This window comes from Lontra canadensis, unplaced genomic scaffold, assembly GCF_010015895.1.
Source record: "Lontra canadensis isolate GAN:19392208 unplaced genomic scaffold, GSC_riverotter_1.0 scaffold41, whole genome shotgun sequence".
Lineage (NCBI taxonomy): Eukaryota > Metazoa > Chordata > Mammalia > Carnivora > Mustelidae > Lontra > Lontra canadensis.
Genome location: NW_022631035.1, coordinates 12,919,571 through 12,944,819, shown reverse-complemented (window position 1 = coordinate 12,944,819; position 25,249 = coordinate 12,919,571). Strand labels below are relative to the sequence as shown.

General features: G+C 55.2%; 1 protein-coding gene across 1 annotated transcript in view; it reads right to left on the bottom strand.

Moving 5' to 3' along the window:
• CACNG4 (calcium voltage-gated channel auxiliary subunit gamma 4) overlaps positions 1 to 25,249 on the bottom strand; it is a 57,748-nt gene that overhangs the window by 8,546 nt on the left and 23,953 nt on the right. The window contains exon 2 of the mRNA XM_032870797.1: positions 929 to 1,012. Within this exon, the coding sequence (XP_032726688.1) occupies positions 929 to 1,012 (84 nt within the window). The remainder of the gene's footprint in view (positions 1 to 928; positions 1,013 to 25,249) is intronic.

The following is a 25,249-nucleotide window of genomic DNA, read 5'->3' as shown; positions in this document are numbered from 1 at the left end:
AGGAGAAACAAAAAACAAAACCCCCAAAACGATCCATAAGCAGGTGCAGAGTAGACTGAGCTCTCTCGGAGGACGCTGGTATCGATTCTCCATAAATGAAGCCGGGCCCCGGCCCCCAAGGGAGATGCTGTGAGCAGCTCTGTGTGTGTCTTAGCTAATGGGAAAGGGAAAGTGGCTTCAAAGCAGGCATTTCTTCCATTTCCGGGCCCTTCCCTGGCTGTGGCCCCATCCTTCCTCCCAGGGAGGTATTCACAGGCCCAGCGGTGAGAACCAGCTTTAGGGTGTGAAAGGGGTTTGTCCTTGTCCAATATATGCTATGACTTCCCGTCGGGGGACCAACCCAGCCACAGGGCCTGGGCATAGACAGGGGCTCCCCCAGCTGGTGCCGTGAGCGCGGACAGCCCACCCATCAGAGCCGGCTCGGCCACCCCTCCTTGCCTTCTCCCCTAGGCAGACTGAGGGTGCCGCTTCCTCTGAATTTTCCAGAATAGAATGCTGGGTGTGTGGGGTGGGGGTGGGCAGGCCCAAGGCTGGCAGGGCAATGTATTTAGGGTGTCATGGCCCCCCGGGATGCTTGGCCTGGACAAGCCTATGTTTAACCTCCTTGCCCGGGGTCCAGCAGCAGCAATCAGTGACTCTGAAACTAGTCATGACCAGCAGCCCTGGGGAGGGGGACGCCCACACCATTACCAGCCTCAGTCTCCCCAGACATGGGCCTACCCACCAAGGAAGCCCACTGGGAGGCTTAGCACATCACGGCAGTGTCGGGCCAAGTCCATCCTCTGGACTAACAATTCCGAATCGGAAAGGGAGAGAAAGAGCCTCCGGAGGACGCACCCCCTTTACACGCATGGGGCCAGGCTTTCCTCCAGCAGCATCCCCCTCTCCCCTACACACACCAAGGAAGCGAAAGATTCCTGACACTTACGAAGGAGATACTCGGAGCTGTCGTGGTCATAATCATTGTCCTCTGGGAAGTGATTGATCCGGAAGCAGTGGCCTTTATAGATCCCTGGGGAGAGCAAGAGGGAAAGAACGTGGTAAATGTTGCATGGGGCACAGGTTCACGCACCTGCTCCCTCCAGCCTCGTGTACGGCGTGTGTACCAGGCTCTGGGCAGGCCCGGGCATGGAGAGAGGAGAGAGGCCCGCTCTGGCATCCCTGGTCTGTGCGGGAGCGGGCACACACACAGAAGGACCACGCAGAGGGACAAGCGCCCGGGACAGGACCCTCTTGGTCATGGTCCACGTTGGGGCACCTGCAAGTGTGAAAGGCCCACCATCAATAACTATGCGGGGACAAGAGCTGAGCTGCTTAGGGCAAGCAGGACGTTCCATCCACGGGACCCCCCGGCCCATCTGGTCCAAGGGGACTGCAGAGCCATCTCGAAAAATGACAAAGAATTTGCCCCTGGGAACCATGAGAGGGGACCTTCCGGGTGGAGGAGGAAGCCGAGAAAAGGGAGGGCTGGGGTCCGAGCCCGGGGAGTGGTGGGAAGTTCCGTGGCTGGACTCGGTAGGACCCGTGTAGGGGGAGGGGCTGGGGGCCGTGGTGGGGCAAGGTCTGGGTCTGGGTCTAGGTCGGGGTCTGGTGAGTCGGGGTGAAATCTTACCCTGAGAGGTCGGTGTCTTTCCTCTCTCCTAAACACTCATAAATCCCTAACGTATACTCCGAATCTGCAATGAGCAACGTGATTCCGATCCCCTCACTCAGTGTGATGGAGGGAAGACAATATGGAGCCAGAGAACATTCCAGAAAGGCCAAGACCACCTCCTGCCTGCTTTCCTTTCCCGGCTCCGAGCGGTAGCCTCCGCAGAGGGGGAGGCATGACACCCAGGGTAATTTTGCAACTGCAGGAGGAGAGGCCAGGCCTTCCTTCCAGAAGCTTCTCCCTGCTCTCCTGGCCCCTGCTCCCCTATAGTCTGGGAACACCCAGCACAGAAGTGGACATGGGTGGAGAGCGGGGCCCCCAGGGTGTCAGGCCCTGCCCTGCCCTGCCAGCCCAGCCCCTCACGCCCAGCTCAGCCTCCCTGCTTCGGCAAGGAGCTCGTCTTGACAGCGCCGCTTGGCTGGGGCGGGGGCTGTTTCCACCCGGGGCCAGTTCTTGTTTTGCTGTTGCTGCCAAGCATCCCGCTGGCCTCCCACAGCCCAGCCTGACCTCTCAGTCAGAGGCAGAGTCAGAAGCAGGGCGTGCGCCAGGCCGGCATCCGTCTCTCTGTGCTTCCAATCAAGAGAGGCCTCTGATGAGTTCGGGGCACGCTGCCCTTCCACCTGTCCTCCAGTTAGCCGGCTCGCCCGCAGCCTCCCCACGCTGTCCCCTCTGCCTTAGCTGCTGCCTCCAGAAAGCCGGGGAGCTGGGGGAGGACCCCCGTTTCCCGAAGGCCCAGGACCCTTGAGGATCCATTGGTAGGTGGGCTGGATTTGGTCAGGGAGCGGTAGGAGGATAGACTGTGGGTCTCAGAGGTCATGCCCTGAGTGGGACAGGGTTTGACAGTGTCCGCTGTGCTGGGCCAAGCAAGAACGACTCCATGTCCTCATCTGTAGAATGGGAACAACTACATGCTTTGTCTGCTAGGGATGTCAGAAGAATCACGAAGGGCAACACTTAAAACGCACTCAAATGTTCCTGGGTCCCGGTGACGGCTCAGGAAAGGCTCGCTGCCACTGGACCCAGAAACCTCCCACCCTTTACGCCGAGGGTCCTGACTCCTCCCTGAGCACCTGGGTTGGTGGAGAAGCATGAGAGGTCGTGAGTGAGAGGAGAGAGCACAAGGGTGGGCATCAACGGGTCCCACGGAGGCCAGAGGGGACCAGCCACACCTTCCCCTCAGGTCGGGCTGTGGGAGCCCAGAGCCGGGGTGTTTGTGGAAACACAGAGTGTTTTCCAGATGGGCGAGGCGGGCCAAACCCTCTACTGTTCTTGCTTCTCCCCACTCACCTTTTTCAGGTCATTTTATGGGCCTCACCCAAATCACCAAATCACATGTGCTTGTTGGAAACAAGTCAAATAGTCAGAGGTTGACAACGAAAAAGTAAATAATGTCTCTTCAGACTCGTTTTCTAGAGGCCAACGATGTGTGTGTCCCCACGTCTTCCTCTGTGTGCGCACCGGCACGTGTCCACCTACGTGAGTTTCCCCCATTTTTTTTTTTAATTGAACTTTTTGCTTGGAGATAACGGTAGATTTGCGGGCAGTTGTAAGAGATAATAATACATATACCCTCTGCCCAGTCTCCCTCAACAGTCACATCTTGCAAAATTGTAGTCTCACAACCAGGATGCTGACATGGCCACAGTCGAGAGAGAGAGAGAGAGAGAGAGAGAGAGAGAGAGAGGACGTTTCCAGCATCACCTTCCTCCTGCCTTTCCGGCGTCTCTTTGACCCACGGCAACTGCCAAGCTGTTCATTTGCAGAGAATTGTCATTTCAAGAATGTCCTTTGGCTCTTTTCTCCCAGCATTGTTATCTTAAGGTTCATCCACGGTTGCTATGTTTATAAACACTTTCTTTTTATTGGCCAGCGCTATGCCACGGTATGGAGGTAACAAGGTTTGGGACATCTGACTGTTCAAAGCGATTACAGCTGTGACATCCTGCTATTTCTAATAATGTTGCCGCAAACATTCACAGGCGAGTTCTTGGGTGAGCCTAAGTTTTCATTTCTCTGGGATAAATGCCCAGGAGTACGACTGCTGAGTCACATGATAGGTTAGTTTTATTAGGGACTCCTAAAAGTGATTTCGAAGATGCCTATTTTTTATTTTTTTAAAGATTTTATTTACTTATTTGACAGAGAGATCACAAGTAGTAAGAGAAGCAGGCGGGGTGTGGGGCGGGGAAGCAGGCTCCTCACTGAGCAGAGAGCCTGATTCGGGGCTCAATCCCAGGACTCTGAGATCATGACCTGAGCTGAAGGCAGAGGCTTTAACCCACTGAGCCACCCAGGTGCCCCGAAGATGCCTATTTTTTGAATGGAATTATGCTTTATGCATCATCCATAACCTGCATTTCTCATTTAACAATATGTATGAACATCCTTCCAGGCCAGTAGCTATAGATTTAACTTCTAGAAAAAACTTTTGTCTATTTTTCATAAAAAATAACAAGTTGATACGAATCCAACAGTTGCTGGAAATCCTAGCCAGAAACCCTAGCCTCTAGGCCAGGAAGCTCGCTCCGGCACTGACGGCGTGAAAGGAAAACATGCCCTTGGTAGAAACGAGGAAAGAAATATATTTATATATTCAACCTGAAAACAACACTCGTGTTTTGACCTGTTAGCTTGCATATGGATATCTTTGCTCCAAATGCTCCTGTAGTACGTCTTGCTGCCTTCAACTCTACATTTAGGAGAGAGAGTTAATATTTGATAGAATCTGTACATAGAACTCACACTGTCCAATGTATTGACTTTTTTTTTTTTTAAGATTTATTTATTTGACAGAGATCACAAGTAGGCAGAGAGGCAGGCAGAGAGAGGGAGGAAGCAGGCTCCCTGCTGAGCTGAGAACCCGATGGGAGGCTCGATCCCAGGACCCTGAGATCATGACCTGAGCCGGAGGCAGAGGCTTAACCCACTGAGCCACCCAGGCGCCCTGTATTGACGGTTTTTAAAAGCTGTTCTTTTTCGTGGTTGCATAGCCACCCACAGTCATGGTTTGTCATTTCAGTTGGCCCACAGAATCCCTTTCTTGGGGCCATGTGCACACACTGGGAATCCCACCACGTCCTATTACGCTCTGAAGAATGTTGAATCCACACGTGCATTGTGCGTCGACTCCTTTCCCTTTCCTTTCTTCCTTCCTTCACTCCTTCCACTTTGGGCCCTTATCCATAGACAGAAGGGGTGGGCATTGCTGGGGGTTGAATTATGTCCCCCTGAAAGATGGATTAAAGTCCTAACCCCTGGTACCCGCAAATGAGACTCTGTTTAGAAATAGGACACCTGGGTGGCTCAGTGGGGTAAGCCTCTGCCTTCAGCTCAGGTCATGATCTCAGGGTCCTGGGATCAAGCCCCGCATCGGGCTCTCTGCTCAGCGGGGAGACTGCTTCCCTCCCTCTTCTCTCTGCCTGCCTCTCTGCCTGCTTGTGATGTCTGTCTGTCAAATAAACAAATAAAATCTTAAAAAAAAAAAAAGAAATAGGGTCTTAAAGACCTAAGCAAATTAAGATAAGGTCACCCTGAATTCGGGTGGGCCCTGAATTCGGGGACCAGTGTCCTTATTTAAAAAAAAGGGGGGACTGTGGAAAGAGACACACACAAGGGAGAAGGTCATGGGGAGACAGAGACAGATCCTGGAGTGACAGGTCTACACACCGAGGGAGGCCGAGGATTACCCGCCACCACCAAAAGCTAGGGAGAGGCAAGGAAAGATCCTACCAATGTCTCAGAGGGGCCACGGCCACGGCCCTGCTGACACCTTGCATTTAGACTTCCGGCCTGCACCACTGGGAGACAAGACATTTCTGTTGGTCCCACCCAGTTCGTGACAATTCGTCACGGTGGCCCTAGGAGGCTCATACATGTGTTGTGCTGTGTGGGAGAAAATGCAGCGTGCCTCCCTCACTCCCCAGGGGGGACCGCAGCCCTACAGAAAGGGGTAGGCGCCCTGCCCAAGGTCGTGTTCCATCTTCCTGCTCCTCCGTCAGCTGTGGGAGCCCATGGGCAAAACTAAGAAGTCGGGATTCACTGGGCACCTCCTTGTTAACTGTGCTGGAGTGAAACTCCTGTGGTCTCTCAGGCCCAGGCTTCCAAAGAAACTTGGCCAGTCCCCATCGGGGTCCCAGATCCTCTCCTGATTCTCTTGCATTTTGGTACCTGCCGGCCATGGGGACCTCATCACCTCCCCAAGGCATTCCATTTTTAAACAGCTTTAACGTTGAACTTCCTGAAGTTCCTGCCTCCCTCCACTGGTGCTACTCACAAGCTCTAGGAATGAAAGAATCCCTTTGCCATGCGTGGACCTTCGAGTCACTGAATGTGTATGACAGGATGGAAGTCAGAGCTACTTTTCCAGCTGCCCAGGAAGGTGAGGCTCAAAGCTGAGGACAAGCAATGACCCACCACCTGCCAACATTTGAGATCAGACCCCTCCCCTAGCAGACCTTATTAACAGGCAGGATATCTGACCCCCATCCCCGTCAACCTTATCCCCAAACCTAGTCTAAAGAAGGAGGGCTGTGGAGAAGAAGGCGCCACTTGTCATTGGTGTATGGAGAGTGAAAGAGATTGCTCCCTTCCCCTAGAGCCAAGGATTTGGGTATTTCCCTTAAATGAATGTCACCTCTAGGTCAGACATCTCCAGTTCCTTCAGTCATTTCTTTATTGATGGTTCCAAGAGACATCTCCAGCCTAGCTCCCTTCTTTGGGGCAGCTTCCAACTCTCGGCTCCCACCACCAAACCCAACGTTTCAGAGCACACCAGAGCTGTCCCCTCCTCTCCTTTGAACTCTGTGCTTCTGTTCATGGGACCTGGTGTCAACTCAGGCTCTCAGAAGTTTTTCTCAAGAACTGGAACACCTCCCCCCAACTTGTTTTTGTTGAATGGGGTGTTTATTCCTAGGGCCTTCACATTTATTCCTGTCAAGTTTAATTTTGTTAGTGTTGGCCCAGTGCATCCGATAGGGAGAAAATGAATGGCTGATACAAGAGGTAAGAGAAGGCCACTTCTAATCCACTTCACATGTGCTCTCTCTCCATGAACAGGTTTTTCGCCAAGTTATCTATTAAGTGATATGTCGGGTGGTTAATGACGACATCCTGGCCAGGCCACATTGCAGGAGTACTGAGTCATTCCTGGGGATCCTCTCTTTCCTGGGGTCAGGAAACTACTTTGTTTGTCACATGGCCCCAGATGAGTTATTTCTTCATCTACAAAACTCAGGAACTGGGCCAGAGGGAGTCTCTCCTGCTCAAAGATTCTAGAACTGTTTTGCGTAGAAAAAAATATGAGTTCAAGCTCCCTGCTCAGCGGGGAGTCTGCGTCTCCCTCTGCCTGCTGCTCCCCCTGCTTGCGCGCTCTCTCTCTCTCGTCAAATAAATAAATAAAATCTTTAAAAAAAATCTTAAAAAAAAAAGAAAAGATAAAATTGTGTGCCCAGGTTAACCCAGTCATTCATCTACAGACATCTAGACCACTTTTGTTAAAGCACTTTCTAAAGGCATAGGAAACATTTGGAAAGAAATATCCTTGAAAGGTACAGTGTTTTATCTCTGGGTGATAGGGTTATGAGCGAATTAAAGTTTTCTTCTTTACATTTTTTTTTTTCTGAATTTCCTACAGTGCCAAAACATGAACCGGTAGGGGTTACTGAAAGAAAGAAAAGAAACAGAATCTTTAATTCTTAGTGATGACAGGAGGGTCCTTCCGGAATGACCACACATCTGATCAGATGTGACCACTAGTGAGTTTGGTGTGGACCGCGGGGGTGGGACCGTGTGGGAGGCACTGGAGCCTCTCCTGGGGGAGCGTCCCCAGCGCTCCCCCCGCCCCACCAGGCAACCGGGGGTGCGGCCCCCACGACGTGGCGGGGTTGATTATGGGGATGTAGGATTTTCAGTGCAAAGCGGGAGGAGACGGTCACCGGACACGTCCTTTCCGGAAGGCCAGCGTCTGACACAAGCTCCGCAACGGGCCACTTCGGAGCTCTGTTGTCACAGGGGAATCCTGGAGGAAAGACTGGTGGAGGGCGACCGCACTGAAGGGGGTTGTTCCATACTCCTCCACCCCGTGCAAAGCATCTCCATAAGTATGACTTCCTCGAGCCTCACAAACACTGGCGGCAGCCACCACACCCACTGGGTACAGACACCTGCTAACCGCCCCCCCCCAGCACTTCTCTGCCGGCTTCTCACTCCAGCCCCTCGTCCATGCCGCAGCCAGCTCCACGTACGGGTCACCTGCTGACACCTCGATTTGGCCGCACCCATCATTTCTGGCTTTTTGTTCAGGGCGCTGGGTGGGTTGTGGGGGTGGGGTGGGATGGGGTGGGGTGGGGAGAGCCGGAATTCACAGCCATGCATGGAGCTGGAAGACTGATGTGGAAGGATGATGACAATCCTTCCTCCTCCCCACCTCGTAACCTTTGTGTAGGAGGATGAGGGGAGCTGGTGGATAAAGTGCCCATCCCCCATCCTGGGGGGTCCCTGCTGCCTGCTTCTGGGGGCAGGTTCCAAGAGGACCGAGTCAAGTGATGGTCAACTCAGGGACGCCCCTGGCACTGGCTTGCTTTCCGTCTAATCTGGGTTTTGCTCTCACCAGCGCCCCCGCCCTCCCCATCACCGTGCCCACCCCCTAGGACCGCCTCCCAAGATACACCCCCTGCATCCAAGTCCCTGGCTCAGGCTATGGTGAAAAAGGTGATGTGCTGAGCACGGGCCATGCACCGGCTCATTTCATCTTTGCAAAAAACACTCTCTTGAAGATGGAAGAAAGGAGCTGAGAGACACTGGAAGGTCTGCTCCCCAGGCCGCACTGCAGAGGTCCAGTTAGGAAAGCCCGGGCGTTGTCCCTTAGCGGGAAAGTCTCCTTTGCTCCCTTTTAAAGCAGAGGCTCGGGGGACGCCCGGAGTGCGCGCGGCAGAGCAGTGGCACCTGGAATCCATCTTCTTGACGTCTCATCGCGTGTTCCTCCCTGGCGCTACGTTCTCGAGACCCCTCGGCAAACGTGGGGGGCTTCTCATGCAGCGTGGGCTGCTGGTCCTCCTCCCCAGGACGGGTCAGGGCGTGCAACCTCATAGCCGCCAAGAGCGCCGGGTTAGCCTCCAGGAAACGGTCTCCTGACACTGAAGCCAGAGGCAAAGTCATGTCCAGGCCTTGGAAAAGGCAGCTGTGGGTGAGCGGGGACAGCTGGAGGCTCAGAGAAGGCGGCCTGACACGGCAGGGCCCCTTTGGCTCGAGGACAGGATGAGTGTGAGCATAGAGCACAAAGGGCCCAGTGGAAGGAGGTGCTGAGCTGGGCTTTTCCTGCCTCAGTCACCCCCAACAGGATTTTCACTCTCGTGTGCCAAGCGTGGCCCACGTGCTGGAGCTTCGGGTCTGAGTGAGGCCCCGTCCTCACCCTCACGGAGCGAGCTCTCGGCTGGGGGCACCCACAACATGAGACACTCGGAGAAATCACTATGAGTATCATCCCGGGGGGTGATCGGGGGCCGGGAGGCAGGGGAAGGCATCAGAGGTGTCTTAGATGGTAGGTTCTCATCCTGAAGTTCTGGCTGAGCTCAAAGCTGAGGTCCGGGGTGGGGGTGGGGCTCAGGGAAACGGCCCACATCTGGGAACCGACACCTCTGCAGAAGCTGCTCGGACCCATGACAGTAGATCAGCCCCAGCCCCAGCCCTCACCATCCCCGGTCAATCTGAGGACTGGAAAAGCCCAGAGGAGGCCCAGCTGCTGAAGAGGAGGTGACGGTGAGTCCCACCCGTGGGCCAGCGCATCCCAGCAGACCCGTCTAAATCAGCTTATGCGTTGGAAACTAGTTGAACAGCACTTATTTTTCTCCATGGACAATAATCTGGGATGCTGTCTCCTAACGAGTCCAGATTAAGGACGGGTGGCTGGACTGTGCTCTGCGAGTTGGGCCATCACATGCCGGTCCCCACCCTGGTCCAAGGGCCAAGTTGTGGTCCCACTTCGGGGTGGGACACGTGGGAGGAGCTCAGAGGGAGCCTGTGTCTCCAGGTCCCGGTGCCGATGACCCACCAGGACTGCTTCCCCTTCAGGGTTTTCCAGAGCTGCGTATCTGTCACCTGGTCCCCAACCCTAACCCTGACTTCCTTCGGGAAGGGCATGAGCAGCTTGGAGGACTGGAGGGCTGTACATTTCCAGGAGGATATAGGCCTTTCTAGAAAGGACCCAGGACTTGTGGAGGAAGTGGAGAATGAAGAGGCAGCCAGGCTTTGGCCAGGCTAATGGGGGGCGGGGAGGTGGGGACGAATATTATCCTTGTGGCAAGGATTTACTTAGCACCTACTATGTGCCAGGCTCTCTGGGGAGCACCTGTCACTTATTAGCTCACTTCACCTTCCTACTAAGCCTCTGAGCTAGATAGGACAAAAAATCCCATTTGCCACTAAGTGTCCTAGCCAGGATTCGAACCAGGCCACCCGGCTTCAGCAGCCAGGCCTTTACCTCCCTCACTTTGGAGGCAGAAGGACACGGGGCAGTTTCAGAGTTACAAGGAGTTCTGATTTGTTGGAGCGTGACACAGACGTATGGGTCCCTGACACTCTTTAGTGGCAGGAAAACTTGTTTTCCTGGACTCTTGGGCAAAGGGGCAGTGGCTGGTGGGAGTGGCTGGATGAGCTTTTCGCCAGAAGGTGGGGTGCTCGAGCGGGAGACAGGGCCATCCAGGGCCCCAGACCAGTCAGGACAGTGGTAATGGGGGTGGGAGAGCTTGAGGGCAGAGCTTGGCTGAGGCTAGGAATTTGGAGGGGCGCTGATGTGTACACGGGAGGCACTGTGGTGGGCAGCACAAGCGAAGGACACAGGTCGAGGGGGCGAAAGGGCACAGGTCGGCCAGCCTCGTGTTCTGGAACCACGGAGTGCGGCATGGGTGGAGAGTAGCAGAGGGGTTTGAAGAGGCTGGGCCGGGTGTGGGGGTCTCACGTGGTAGGCGGGGAGATGGGGCTTTACTGCACAGTCTTCACAGGGGGTGACTTGAAGTTGGAAGGCCCCGGCGGGCTACGGCCGCTCCTCAAGGGAGGTGTGTGGGGTGAGGGTCATGAGGGGTGTAGGGAGAAGAAAGGCAGCACAGGGCTGTGTGAGAGGGGCCCTTCGTGTGGGGAGACCCTGTGTCCTGTCCTTCAACGTGTTTGCAGATGAGGGACTAGAGGCCAGGCGGGAAAGAACCTGGGCAAGATGGTTTCAGCACGGACAGGCAGCCTGTCCTCCTTTCCAGGGTTGCTGTCACGAAGTATCCCACACTGCGTGGCCAGGCCCACAGAATTTCTTGGCTTCTCACTGCTGGAGGCCAGAGGCCAAGATAGGGGAGGGCAGGGCTGGTTCCTCCGAGGGCTCTGAGGTGAATCCACTCCCCTAGCGGTGGCCTTTTGCCCGAAATCTTGGCTTCCCGCAACCCTTGCCTTGATTTCTGTCTTCAGCCTCACACGGTGTTCTCCCTGTGTGTGTGTGTCCGTCTCCACATTTCCCTTTTGCACGAGGACAGCGGCGGTCCTACAGTTTGAGGTCCGCCCTAAGCACCTCATTTTAACTTGATTATCTCTGTAAAGACCCAACCTCCAAATAAGGTCACATTCTGAGGTACTGGGGTTAGGACTTCAACATGAGAGTCTGAGGAGGGGGGCTCATAATACAGGGTGGGGGACACATGGCCAGGTGTCCAGGCCTGGACCCCAAAGTCTCCACACTTCTCCCACCTCTCCAGCTTCTGCTCCCGTAATCCCCCCTTCAGAGTTCCCCTCATGATTCCTCCCCCTCTACGCCTATCTCCAGAGGACCTTCCCAGTAACTGATTTCCCACTTGGCACACTCCGGTGTCCTCCTCCGGGCTGGTTTCTCTCCAGCAGCAGCGAGGCGGGCGGTTGGGCAACCACTCTCTGGGCTGCCGTAGAGAAATGGTAACTGGAAAGCTCGGGGATGGTGCTAACCACTCGAGTCCTTTCCTTACTGAAATGCAGGGCTGCCATGTTTGCTGTTAGATGAGGCAGTGTGACCGAGGTGGTGAATGGAGTGTGAGTGGAGGTGATGTGTGCTCTTTCTGAACAACGCTCTGGAGAAATGGGTGCACCCCTCCATCTCCATGGCACAGGGAGCCACGTGACAGAAAGGACCAAAGTCCCTGGATCCAACTATGAGGGAAAGCTGCCCACGAAGAGGGCTATCCACTTTGAACTGTTCTATGAGCCATAAATCTACTTCTAGGAAGTTGAAGACATTACACGTTTTAGTGTGTCTCTGTTCCAGTAATAATGATATAAGAAGAGAACAAAGCAGAGGTGGCCTCTGCCATTCTGGAGCTTTCCAGTTACAGAGTCAATTACGGCTGAGGGGAGAGGTCTGAAGGAGGAGGCCGGAGTTTCAGAGAGCACTTCATGGAGGACCTGACCTGGGTTGCTGAGCGGAAGTCAGGAAAGCTTCTCCTCGTCTGGAAAATGGAGAAATATTTTTATGATCTTTCAGAGCCAAAGGGAGGCCCAATGAGCCCCATGTTGGTCGGAGCACTTTGAGAAGAGTATAAATCCTGAGGATGTTGTGAGGGTGAATATATAGTTTCTTGGAGATGCCTTCAGACAAGACCAGAGCCCTCCATGTCCTCTCCATGGCCGTGGGGATTCAGAGCCTGTGCAACCTCCTTGGGCATCATGACACCGGCCACCAGTGGCTGGGACATGTTTCATATGTGCTCTTCCCTTCTCTGCGTAGCCCTAGGTTAGTCACTGAGGTGCCTCGAGGATTTGTGGGGGTCTTTTTTTTGATAGAGACATGGTTCATCCCTTTGACCTTTACCCTTCCTTCCTTCCTTTTTAAAAAATTTATTTATTTATTTTATAGAAGAGGGGGAAGGCAGAGGGGGAGGGAGAGAGAATCCTAAGCAGACTCTATGCCAAGTGGGGAGCCTGATGCGGGGCTCGATCTTATGACCCTGAGATTGTGACCTGAGCCGAGACCAAGAGTCGGACGCTTAACGGACTGAGCCACCCAGACGCCCCACACTCGTCCTTTCTTTTACTTCAGTATTCATTGGTAGATGCCAGGCCCTGTGGGAGCCCAAAGACATTGGTCCTGCTGGCAGGAACTTGAAACCCATTTGGGGACATGAACATATCCCCATCACCTTAAAACAAGTGAGCCAGTGACACATGCCTTGAGGGAAGTACGGGGTTCGTGGAGTTTCCAAGAACGAGAGAGAAGGGCTGGGTGGGGTGTCTGGGACCGCTCCAGGGAGTGCATTTTGGAAGAAAGCATGCCTGGCGAGGAGGAACCAAGGCTGAGAAAGGTCTGTGGGCTGCTGTCACGGGCATGCCTGCGTCACCCTGCAAGGGGACTGGATTTCATGCATTGGCTCCGAGGTGCCGCTGTGAGATTTTGTGCGACTGGAATGGAACGGTCTCCTCATGACTAATGCAGGGAGCCCTCGTCCCCCGAGGCTCCGCATGGCTGCAATTCTATTCCCAGCCCGGCTGGGTGTTGGTTGACCTGTTAGGTCTGTGGCCCTGCCTGGGGGTCCCTTGGGGGTCTTGTTTTCATCCCGGAGGAACCCAGCTGCCCAGGAGATGGCCGGCCCCGCTCCCCCAGGATTAACAAGCTCCCTTCATCTCTCCCCTCTCACAGAAGCGCCTTGTGAGGAGGGGACGCATTGACACCCTGGCCCAGAGTCACAGCTTCCTGCAGCTGCCAGACGACCACGGCCACTCAGTGTGGCCGCTGCCAGAAGCGCGGGGCGGGGAGGCCAGCGGGGGACCCAGGACTCAGCCTGGCTCACCCCCGCCCACCAGTCATTCACAAGGAGGGAGCCATGTTGAGGAGTGACGGGTGCCAACAGAGAAGAATGGATTCCACAGCAACTTGGACCCCAGGCCTCCTCCCTCTGGTCTTGTCTGCATAACCAGATGGTGGCTGGCGGCGTGGGGCTCTAGCTCCAAGACGCCTCCTCCCTCTAGCAGTGCAGGTGAGCCACTGGGTAGGTGCAAAGACATTGGTCTCTCTTGACTGGGAGAGCCCTAGTGGAGCATCTGTGAGAGGTCACTCTTGTCATCAGCCACAGAAGGAGGACGGCACCTGTTTCAAAGGGGGCTAGACTCCGGCTCAGTGTCTGCTGGAGTTCTGGTTCAAGCTCCGTCCCCCCAGGTAGTGGGATTCCCAGAGAGAACTCTATTTCTGCCCTCAAACTCTGTCTCTATGAACCCGGGAGTGAAGTTGCTCTGGTAAACTGAGAGGTTTCCAGGACTGGATTCTAAGGCTCATGGGCTTGCCCAGAGGAGTGGAAGATGGGGAGAGGCCGTGTGCCTGGCGCTAAGCCCATCCGAGGTTCTGAGGTACTTCTGAAGTGTACCCGTGTGGAGCCCCTTTCTCTGGGAATGGGTCCCTCACGTGGATTTCTCCCCGGTGGCCACTTTGGATGGCCCTGCCCCAGCCAGGAATCCTGGATGCACAGCTGGACCAGCCAGAAGCTCTCTTGGGGGTTTGGATTTTGGATCAGAAGCAGAGGGGACCTAGGGGCCAAGGGACACTGGGGAGCTCACGAACGGGGTGTTCTGCCAAACTTCTGCTGCCAACCTTCCTCAATCCCTGGGACCCTCCACATCTGAAAAAGTCCTCTTTTGGGATCCAGCCAGAAGAAGCTGGTTTCTGTGCTCCAGGGGAAAGAGATTCCCACCCAGTCTGGGCGGGCTCCGAAGCCCGGCTCCTATGTCATTTCCTCAGGACACGTGCGCGATGCTTTGACAAGATACAAAGACGAGCATAGACTCCGGGGCGACCAGAGAGCCTGTGGCACAGGAGGGATGTTTTGTCTGCAGGCAGGAACGCTGAACGTCTGTCTCTACGCTGCAGGGTGGAAGCCGCGTGTCCTGTGAACTTTGCCTCTCGAGGTCTCAGTCCCCTGGGAAAAGCCCTCATCAGGCCAGTCCGTTAATTATACACCATTATAATTATATAATTATGTATATCTCTGCTTCCTCATCTATAAAGAGGGGATACCCATGAGCCTCCTTATTCCATGAGGAATAAGGTAATGACACCCCTTGAGGCCAGCATGGAGAAGTTTCCCCATAAATGGTGGTTTCTCCTCCATCCCAATATAAAAGCCCTTCCTACCCACTGGCGGCCAGTAAACCAGGTCCTTGGACAAAGTCTCCTCCCCCATAAGCCTGATGTGAGGACCTCAGAGATGGCTCTGGCCGCCGCCTGCCCGAGAGCCCATCCTCACAGCCCCGCTCCTGCCCATGCACCCTGGCCCTTGGGCAGGAGATGGGAGCCTGGTCTCCTCGCCATCCCAAATCCCTCACGTCCCTCGGTGAGTCCTTCAAGAACTCCCATCGCCAGCCTCACGCCTCCTCCAACACTTCACTCCTGGGTGGGCCGGGATTTTCCAGGCTTCCTGCCGAGATTCATAATTGAACGGAGCCGGGGAGACGTCCCCAACCAATAGCTCCTTTTTCCTCCTAACACAGGGAAATGGGGGTTCAGTGATTGTGATTTTTTCTACTTATATCTGCTTGGGAACTGCTGCTTGGATGAAATCTCAGTATTGAGGTTCAGGTTTTTGTTCTTTGTCTCTCTCTCCCTCTTTCTTTCTTTTAATGAGCAGCAAATCCAGAGCTCTGAGAGGCTGAAACAGTTCTTGGCAGATTCCAGGCTTCTCTGCTGGTTTGCCTCTGCAGATCTCTAGAAAGTTATGCTCCAATAACCCGAGAGTTTTTTTTTTTAATATTTATTTATTTATTTGACAGACAGAGATCACAAGGAGGCAGAGGCAGGCAGAGAGAGAGGAGGAAGCAGGCTCCCTGCTGAGCAGAAAGCCCCGATGTAGGGCTCAATTCCAGGACCCTGAGATCATGACCTGAGCTGAAGGCAGAGGCTTTAACCCACTGAGCCACCCAGGTGCCCCAACCCGAGAGTTTTAATTGAAGGGCCTGGGCGAGGGAAGGAGAATCACAGTGTGGAATCATAAACTTCTAGAAGGGAGTCTTGGGACCATCCCCTTTATCCCATTCATGTTACACATTAAGAACCTGAAGCCTGGGCTGTTTCCATGGTGATGGGCTGGTTGGCGCCAGGCAAGCCTAGAACTCAGGTCTCCTGACTCTGAATTCAGTGCTCTTCTCACCCATCCCCTGCTGCCTGCTCCAGTTAAGGGGTCTCAACCAGGGGTGACTTTGCCTCCCAGGAGGCACTGTCTGGATAGCGTCTTAATTGTCAGAACCTGGGGGAACTCAGTGCTACTGGCGACTGGTGGGGGCAGGATGTGCGAGGTTCAGAGCAGCCCCTACACCAAGAATTACTTATTTATTTGAGTTATTTATTTATTTAAAGGTTTATTTATTTGAGAGAGAGGGAGAGCTCATGTACTCAGGCACACACACTAGTTGGGGGAGGGGCAGAGGAAGAGATCCCAAGCAGACTCCCCACTGAGCACAGAGCCCAATGAGGGGCTCCTGCTGGGACGTCCGTGATGCCAAGGCTCACAATGAGTAGGTGGTGGGCACAGAGCTGAGTCCTCCCGTCTCAAGGCCACGGCAGACATTGCTAATTGATCACAGTACTTTCCTCCCCTCCACCCCCTGCAGGGACTCTGAGTCAAGATGATGCCCACTGATCTTGATCATCTTGTGGCCAGATATCGCAGAGCTGGGAGGTTACGAAATTATGCTGCTTGGGTTTTTGTCCCGGCTCCGTCACACAGCTGTGTGATCGTGGGTCCCCATTAACCTCTCTGTGCCTCACTTTTTATCATCTGTGAAATGGGACCACACATGGGAAACTCTTCAGGGGGCTGTTTGGGGGGTTAAACAAGTTAATGCCATCTTCAGATGTCACGGTGCCCGGGACACTGTGAATGTTTAAGACACGTAAGCTGTTCTTATAATCCACTCCGTTCTAGTGTCAGAGAGACAGCTGGTCCTACTAGGAGAAAGGAGCAGGCCAGGTTTGTTCCAGATCAGGACTGACACGGATTTTTCATTGTCTTCATATAGCTGTGATATTGCCGCTTTCAAGTGAGCAAAACCTTCCCGACTCTTAGGACTTCGCTTTCCTTGGCCTCATTGCCCAGGGACTAATCAGGGCTGGCTTCGGTCGAGCACAGACCTCCTGCAAAGCCCTGTGCTAAGCTCCTCCCGTTTCCTCACGAAAGCCTTGGAGTAACCCCGGAAGCAGAAAAGCACCTGGGAACCCATTTTACAGATGAGGAAACCAAGACTCTCGGAGGGCAAGTAACTGCCGGAGGTAATCGAGCCCCCAGCAGCCAAGCCAGGATTCTGTTCCTGTCGGACCCTGGCACCGGACTCTCACCGCTGCGCCTCCCTGCCTCCTTCTTCTATTTGAGAACAGGTCAAGGGAGAGAGAGGAAAGATGGGAGGCAGGGAGAACCGGCATCTTGGAGGGCGCACACCTGCCAGGTCACCGGCGTTGTCGGTTGGTGCGGATGGGCTGGTCTGTGGGGCCCAGACTCCCTCTCAGAGCCCCCTGGGTGCTGGAGGGAAGAGCTCCCCCTGGGCAGCCAGAAGCCAGATGCAAACCCAACTTTTAAGATCCCTCTTCCTGGGGCGCCTGAGTGGCTCCCTCGGTCTGGCGTCCAGCTCTTAATTTGGGCTCAGGGCATGATGTCAGGGTCATGCTGGGCAGCGGGCTCCATGCTGGGCGTGGAGTCTGCTGAAGAGTCTTTCCCTCTCTGTCTGCCCCTCCCCCAAGTCATGTGCATGCTCTCTCTCTTTCTCAAATAAATAAATATATAAATTAAAAACCAAAACAAGACCCCTCTCACCACTGCCAGCACCTGAGGTCCAGAGCACCAGATTAAAACTCTCTCTCACCTGCTGGGACCCCGGTGCTTCCAGGTGACTTGGTGAGGAGCCCCCAAATCATGGGCTTAGACTGGACTCAGGGAGCCTGGGCTGACCAGCCACCCCTGTTGACCTGTCCCTTTGTCCCCAACCCACAGAGCACCTGATGGTCCTGCCTGGCAGCTCTCCAAAAAGGGCTTCTCTATTTTTGGCCCCTGGATTTCCACTTCTCTTTGTAGTCAGACAGAGCATGTCAGTTCCATGCCCCCTCCCAGGGCCCCACAGCCTGGTGTCACCGCCACCCGGGCCTCCTCGATTCGGGTCATCACCCGCTTCCCCACGACCTGCCGTATGCCAGGCACTGGCCTGGGTGCTGGGCTACGGCAGGCAGGCAGGCAGCCTCTCTCAACTTGGAGTGGGCACCAAGGGGGCTGGTGAGCCTGCAACAGAGTCAAGGAAGCGGCCCGTGGAACCGACACGGCCACTGAGCCCCGAAGGAGGAAGACAGGCGAGACGCCGCAGACCGGGGACACTGCACCGCCAAAGTCCATCTGCAGAGGTACAAGGAGGCCCCTGCATGCATGTGGCTGGAGGTCGAGGGCTGTGGGGAGGAGCTGGCAGGGCCTCGGGGTTCCAGGGAACCATGGTTAAGTGTTAAACCCGCTCTTGGATGTGATCAGATGGCTTTATAGGGAGGTCTGTTCCTCTTCAGGGTTGGGGGCAGAGTGGAGGCAGGGAGGCCAACTGGAATCCAGGCTCTGGGACAGGAGCCTCCCTCAAGGTCACCTGCCGACTTGGGGCAGAGAGGAAGGGTTCCCCAAGGCTCATCTCTGCCCCCGTCTTTATCATCCATCCCCTCTGGAAAACAGCCCTGGCATAGAGAGACCAACACCCTCTTCAAGTGGCCTTCCCGGGGCTGTTCCACCGACTTCCTCCCAGCTATGCCCAGACTCAGGACCTGGGAGACCTGCCCCTCGCCTTCACTTGTCCTCCCTAGCTGGTCCCAGAGGCCATGCTCACGCCCCTTTAGAGCAACCGTCCTACACCCTTGGCCCTCCTGGCTCCAAGCCCTGTACTCCTGGGCTCAGCTCAACAGGCCTCGGCTTCCTCCAGGAGACTGGGTGCTAAGGCCTGGGGCTTTCGCTCGCGTGGGGGCGAAAAATATAAAAGCCAGCTTCCCTCCTTCCAAGGCACAACAGGGCCCATGAGCAGGGTGTTGGTGGGCTGGGACATGGCAGCTCCAAGCTGGCTGTGAGCTAGTGTTGCTGGCTACGACGGAGAAACCCCCAGGAAGGGAGCAGAACAACTGTCATTGTGACTCAAGCAGACCGTTTATGGGGAGGATAAAAGTTAATGGGAAGCCATATCCCAGCTTCTCACCATTAAGCAAGAGAAATGCTGGCGGAAGACACAAAGCCGGAGAAGAGAGGCCCCGCATGCAACAGGGTTCTGCGCGCGGGGAGCCTGGGAGGAGGCCAGGCGGGGTCCGCAAGAAGAGCGTACCCAGGAGCCACATTCATCACCTGATTAGGAAGGCAATCAGCGTCTGCACATCACTGATTTCATATCATCTCCATGGGCTTCTACACCTGGGATCCCCATCCCTTCCCAGGCCCACTGTAAGTCAGTCGGGGTGGAGGGGCCTGTCCTCTCCCTAATTCATCTAAACAAAGCCTGCTGTCTGGAGCCCACCCAGCCGGGCAGCCTGAATTTGCAGCCTCCTCTATCCTGATCGCGTGCAGGTGCCCTGGTTTCTTGCCAGTCCGCGGAGATGAGCGAGGGACGCAGGACCAAAGTCTGCAGAAGGCAGCTGCTTGGGGCAGGAGCAGGCGCTCCCATGCTGACTACCACCAATGCTGCAAGGACCACCACCAGGAGCAGCTAACATGTGCAGAGGCTCGCCCCGTCCTAAGCGATTTATGTTTTAACTCACTGAGTCCTCCTATAACCTGCTCTTGTGGGTTCTGCGTTTATCATCAACCCCATTTTCCAGATGGGAAAACTGAGGCCCTGAGGGGTTAAGTGACTTGCCCGGGGCTGCCCAAACCCTAAGTGCAGAGCTGGAATTAGAACCCAGGCAAGCATCCTGGGCCCCTAAACACCCAGCTCTACTACCAGCTCGGATGCTATGAAATACATCAGTGGTTACAGTACAGGCACATGCTGGCAGTGCAAGGGCTGGGGGGGTCCTAACCCATCTGCCGGAATGTTCCATGAGCTACCTGGACCATCTCAGGAGCACCTCCCTCTCACCAGCTTCTGTATGTCCCGGGCCGGGGACCCAAGTGGACCCACCAAGAGGATGACCGTGTGTCCTTGGAAATGTGTGCCGAAGGTCTCAGACGGGAAGGCAGAGCCCTGGTGAGGGAGAAGGACGTGCGGAGCGCCCACAGATGAAACGGATTTGGAAATGGAGGCTGAGGCAGGCAGTGGTACTGGGGGGCCGATCCCTGTTACTGAAAAGGAGCTGCCTGCCTGGGGGGGCACTCCTAATTTCCCTCCGATGGTTCTCACTCTCTCCAGGTCTCCTCCCGCCCCCGCCTGCCAGGGCTGTCCACTTCCTGTCTGCCGGCAAGTCCTGTCTGCACACCCCGGGCAGGTGCCCTGGTTTCTTGCCAATCCATGGAGTAAACTCCCCAGTCCATAGCTTCTCTGACTCCCTTGGTGGACACCCCCACTTGGATGGCATGGCTCACACCTACACTCTCCTCCCACCCCTGGTTACCCTCCTCCTCCGGCTGTGGTTTTGCTCTTACCCTCTGGGGGTTCTTCACTGAAGGTGCCCCGTCTCCTCCCTCTTCGTCTCCCTGCCTATCTCCCATCCACCAGCCGATCTTGCACCATGACCCCTTTGGGATACCCCAGGCCCGACACTCCCCTCCATCCACACCCCCCACCCTACCCTGGGTTTGCGTGGCCTTTCTCTTAACTGGTATTCTTGTCACTGCCTCCTTCAGAATCATCTGCTGCAGTGGTCGGATGACACGGGGCTGGCCACAGCACCATCGGTGACTTTCTACCTCTTGAGGGACCAAGTTCGGGCATGTCGGCCATCACGGGCTGGTTCCTGTTGACCGCAAGTCTCCTGCCTGGCCCCATCCTCCAGGAACACTGAGCAGTGCACTGCATCCCTCCCTCGAGGTGTGCTCTTCTGAGCCGTCTTCTGGTTCTGGCTTTCCCTCTCATCTGGAGCTTTCCTCCTTATGAAGACTTCCAAAAGTCTACAGGGCAGGTGCTGCCCCTTCCAAGAAGCCTTCCTCGACCCGCCTCCACCTTCTGTTTTGGGGCCACAGAATGCTCAGCGCACACCCCTATCCCTGCACCTTCCTGCCTTGTATTTATATCCTGTCTCCTCCCTGAGCCAGACGACCAGGTTCTGCACTTGTCTCTGAATCCTGAGCTCCTATTCTGGTCTGCTCGATCAGTTGGATTGCAATGAACTTTCTCCAAAGGGAGGTTCTATGGGATTGGGGACATGGCGGGGGGGTGGGTCACTCTTCCCTCCTGGCCCCCCAGTTCCATGTCCACATGGGAAAGGTGCTCTGCGCTCCCAACCGTCTTGCCCACCAGTGGGTGAAAATTTCCAGAAAAGGCACAGAATTTCTACTCTCAAAGCCCAAAGGCATTGGCAGGTCAAGCACAGCTTCTGTTCACAAGATGCTAATGGACGCACTGCTTGTCATCAACCCTCCTAAGTCAACAAATCCTGAAAGCATGAGCCGATTGTAATATGATAAATACGACTGATCTAGAGGCGAATCCTTGGGCAGCCCGGCCAGGGACCCAGGGTGACCGGCTGTCACCCAATCTCCATTTTAACCAACTCTAAAACCAGAGTAAAAACTGCCACCTCATAAATAGGGAGGGACAAAAGGGAAAAAGGAAAAACCCAGAAGCCTTTCTGGATCCCACTTTTTTAAAAAAGATTTTATTTATTTATTTAACAGAGAGAGAGAGAGATCACTAGTAAGCAGAGAGGCAGGCAGAGAAAGAAGGGGAAGCAGGCTCCCCGCTGAGCAGAGAGCCCGATGTGGGGCTTGATCCCAGGACCCTGGGATCATGAACTGAGCCAAAGGCAGAGGCTTAAGCCACTGAGCCACCCAGGCGCCCTTGGATCGCATTTTCAACACAGCATACATTGCCGTAAACTCGTCTTGATGTCTCAGGAGACAGGTTGGCCCATCCAAAGACACTGGCAAATGGGAGGGGTGGGCTCCTGACGGAGTCCCTGGCGGGGTTGACACCTAGGAGAGCCTGAGCCAGCCATCTGTCTGCCCCCACACCTTTCTCAGCCAGAGCTCAGAAGCCTGCACTTCCTCGGGTGCCCCGAGAAGCCGCCGCTGAGTGATGGTAAGGCTTTCATTATTCAGTAAGCCATTTTTCCTCCCGATTGAAATCCTGAAATCCGGATCCAGACACAGGAACAGCACAGCCTTCAGTTCCCAGGCCGGACCCCTCCCTGCCTGCGGACAGAAGCTCAGGACGCCCGTCTCCAGCACTTCGAGTGGCACAGCCGGGGGAATGAGGCTCGCGGAGGTGCGGTGACCTGGGTCAGCCGCGCCACGGTGGCCGGGAGCCAGCACCATGCCCGGGGACGGCTAAATATGTTAACCTCTAATGGCTCTGAGTTGGAGGCTTTATACCTTGAGATACCAGAATAAACCTGATTTGAAACTGGCCCAGGGGAAATTTGTTAAAGAGAAATAAAGATGTTGGATGGAGTCTCCTGCACGTTGTAAGGTGGCTTTCTCCACCCCTGCTCCCAAGGCCATGGATTTCTGGGTGAATCAGGCAACAAATGGCTCCCACCCTGCTGGTGCCAAAGCCGTGGCTCCCCCATTCCTCACCCCTACTCCCATCCTGGAGCTGCCACTCTTTCGCTCATGACCTGCCCACCAGTCAGCCTCCAAGAAGGAAGTGGGGGGGCAGTGGAGAGTGACTTTGTGCGGGCACTCAGCCACACAGCCCTTCGATTTACCGCCTGTGACCATTTTACAGAGAAGGAAACTGAGACTTCAAGAAGCAGCAGAGAGGCCAAACTTTAAACTCTGCTCCCTGGTTCCAAAGTGGACAATTTTTACTTAGGAGACTCCCAGCTGAGTTGTCACCAGGACTAGGACACCTGGGGACCAATCTGGGAGTCACCTGAGTCCATAGGAGCTGTTCCTATTTGGTGAGTTTCTTAAGCCCTCTGTACCTCATTTTCCGGCTTCGAGCAGCCAGGATAGCTGTGGGACCTGCCTCCGACGGGAAGATTAGGTAAAGCACGAGAGGTCCATAGCCCTGTGCCAGATGTGTCTTCTCCACATGTGTCTGCCCACCCTTGAGACACTACTGTCACTGAATGATGGGATGTGTCATCCCATGCATGAGTGGACAGGCATGTGGGTGGGACAGGGATGGGGGAGAAGGTAGATGGACAGGTGTGCACCTGTCCCAGGCACCCAGACTAGCTGCAGCAGGGGTGAGAAGCTGCCTTCTGCCCCCAAACGCATATGCTTGACTTCGAACAGACAAGCCCTTTGGGGTGTCACCGTGGCAGATGCCAAACCCCTGGAAGCCAGCAGCCTTGCCTGCCAGCCTCTCAGAGCCCCCGGCTCCAACCGAGCCCTAATTCACAGGGTTGCTGCCAACGCTCATTAATAAATGAGCGAGAACCTCTCAGCAAATGTCGAACCCCGACATGGTGCTCGCAGTCCCCGCTGCGAGCCTCGGGCCCAGCCAACCTCCGGGTGAGTGAGGCGGGAGGCAGCCTGCAGAGCACCTCGGGGACAGCCATGAGGTCCCTTACAGCCAATTGGAGCCTGGGGGTGGGGGCGATGTCTATTGCCGGGGTGGGTGTTCTGTCTGGGATTCCCTTTGGGGAACTCAGAGGCAGCCGGGTTTGGAGGGCCCTGTGTTTGCTGACATGGATTGCGACCGCTGGCTGGACGCTGAAAGGTCAGATTGATGAATGTGTTTTCCAGCTGCCTGGGGAGCTAGAGAGTAGAGTAAGGAAAGGAAACATAACTCACGATCCTTCCTGGGGTGACATGTACCTGGCCTGGGGAGAGTGAGGTTCTAGGAGCAACAGTCTGGATTTAGCCAGCGGGGACCCCAAGTTCTAACCCTGGAGACTGGCTCTGTTTCAGGGCCAGAAGCCCACTGTCTCTGCCCCCAGACTGCTTGATTTAGGGAGACCTGCTGGAGGAAAGGAGGAAAGTGGGCTCCCCCAAGAGGAGTGCTTTTACATTCGGGGACCCGGTACCTTCTTTCATAAAGGGTCTCTCGGTGTCCCCACGGACAGGGACCCCCCACCTTCCTGGGATGTCCTGCTTGGGTGATGTTTTTATCTACAGCCCTATCTGGAACAGGTCTAGATTTTGTTGGGCCCTGAGTTTGTGCAATTAGGCCCTTCTAAAGAAAAAGAACACACAAAATTAGGCCTAAAAAGTTCCTGTGAACTGACACTTCTTAAGCATCCCACTAAGTCCATCTTTGGGCTAACCCAGGCTGGGGACCCAGGCCCCAGGCCCCAGGCTGATCTTGCTCAGGGAAAGCAGTGCAAACACCACAGCCCCCTCCCACTCTGTTATCTTTCCAAGAAGCACCCCCACCGTCAGACCAAAGGTCTCTACATCAGGCTCCAGGCTAGGTTGAATGAATGGATGGTTGGATGGATGGATGGATGGATGGGTGGATGGTTGGATGGATGAGGTTAACGTTTCATGGGAAAGACCACCTCTGGATGACTCTTAAAGGATGAACAGAGTTGGGTGGGCGATGGCTCCCCTGGGGACAGTCCCACGGCATCCAGACAGTGGGAGGTGGGTCTGGAAAGGCAGAGTAGACAGTGGGATTCCACTGGCAAGAAGGGGCAAGAAAGCCCAGCCTGCAGATCTGTGATTTATGTACTCTTCAATGTCAGGGCCAGATTATGCCTTAAACTTCCAAGGTTTCTGGTGGTTGGCTGGTAAGACACCTTCCAGATTCTTCACACGCCCCAGAACCATCAATATGTGCTTGGGACTGGGTACTAGGCCGTACCCAGGACTAGTACACGGGGGCTGTGTGGGGGAGGGCAGTCCCTGAGTGAGAACCCTTCTTATGAGGGGCATGACAGAACTCGATGAAGGTGCCAAAAGGACCAACAGGGGGAAAGACATCGGCCCCCCCACCCGCACGCCACCACCCCCGCTGCTCAGCTCAGCACCAGGAGGGGCCCGGACCTTTCCTATGGGATCTGGCTTCTGGGCACAGGGGAACCACGCCTCACGCAATATGGGAAGGAAGACATTTCCCAAGCATTTTGTTCGTTTGCTTGTCTGGGGGACCTTATTTCATCCTCATCTTTCACCAGGCAAAGCTGCAGGGATGCTTACCATTCAGGAGAAGGGGAAGGGGCAGGAACAACTGTGGGACAGTTGAGCCCCGCCTGAGATGGGTCGGGAGGCTAAGCCACACCTTTGGGCTCCAGGGCCAGGTGTGCCATCCATCCCAGTCTTCCTCTGGGAAGCACGCTTGCAAAGGAGGGGAGGGAGCTGCCGCTTCCTGAGCTCCTAGCAACTGCCGTGCTTGCCTGTCTAACCGATCTAATCCCCCACACAGCGCCCTGGGTCTGGTAGGATTGCCCATCCTTGATAAATAAGGAGACTCGGATTTAAAGAGCGCGCAAGGAATTCGCCAAGGTCACACCCTGAAGTCAGGGACTCAGCCAGGACTCTGAGTCAAGTTCCGCTGAACCTGGTAGGCAGAATCCTAACACAGTTTCTGAAATCCCCCTCACCCCCACCCCCACCCGGCCTGCTC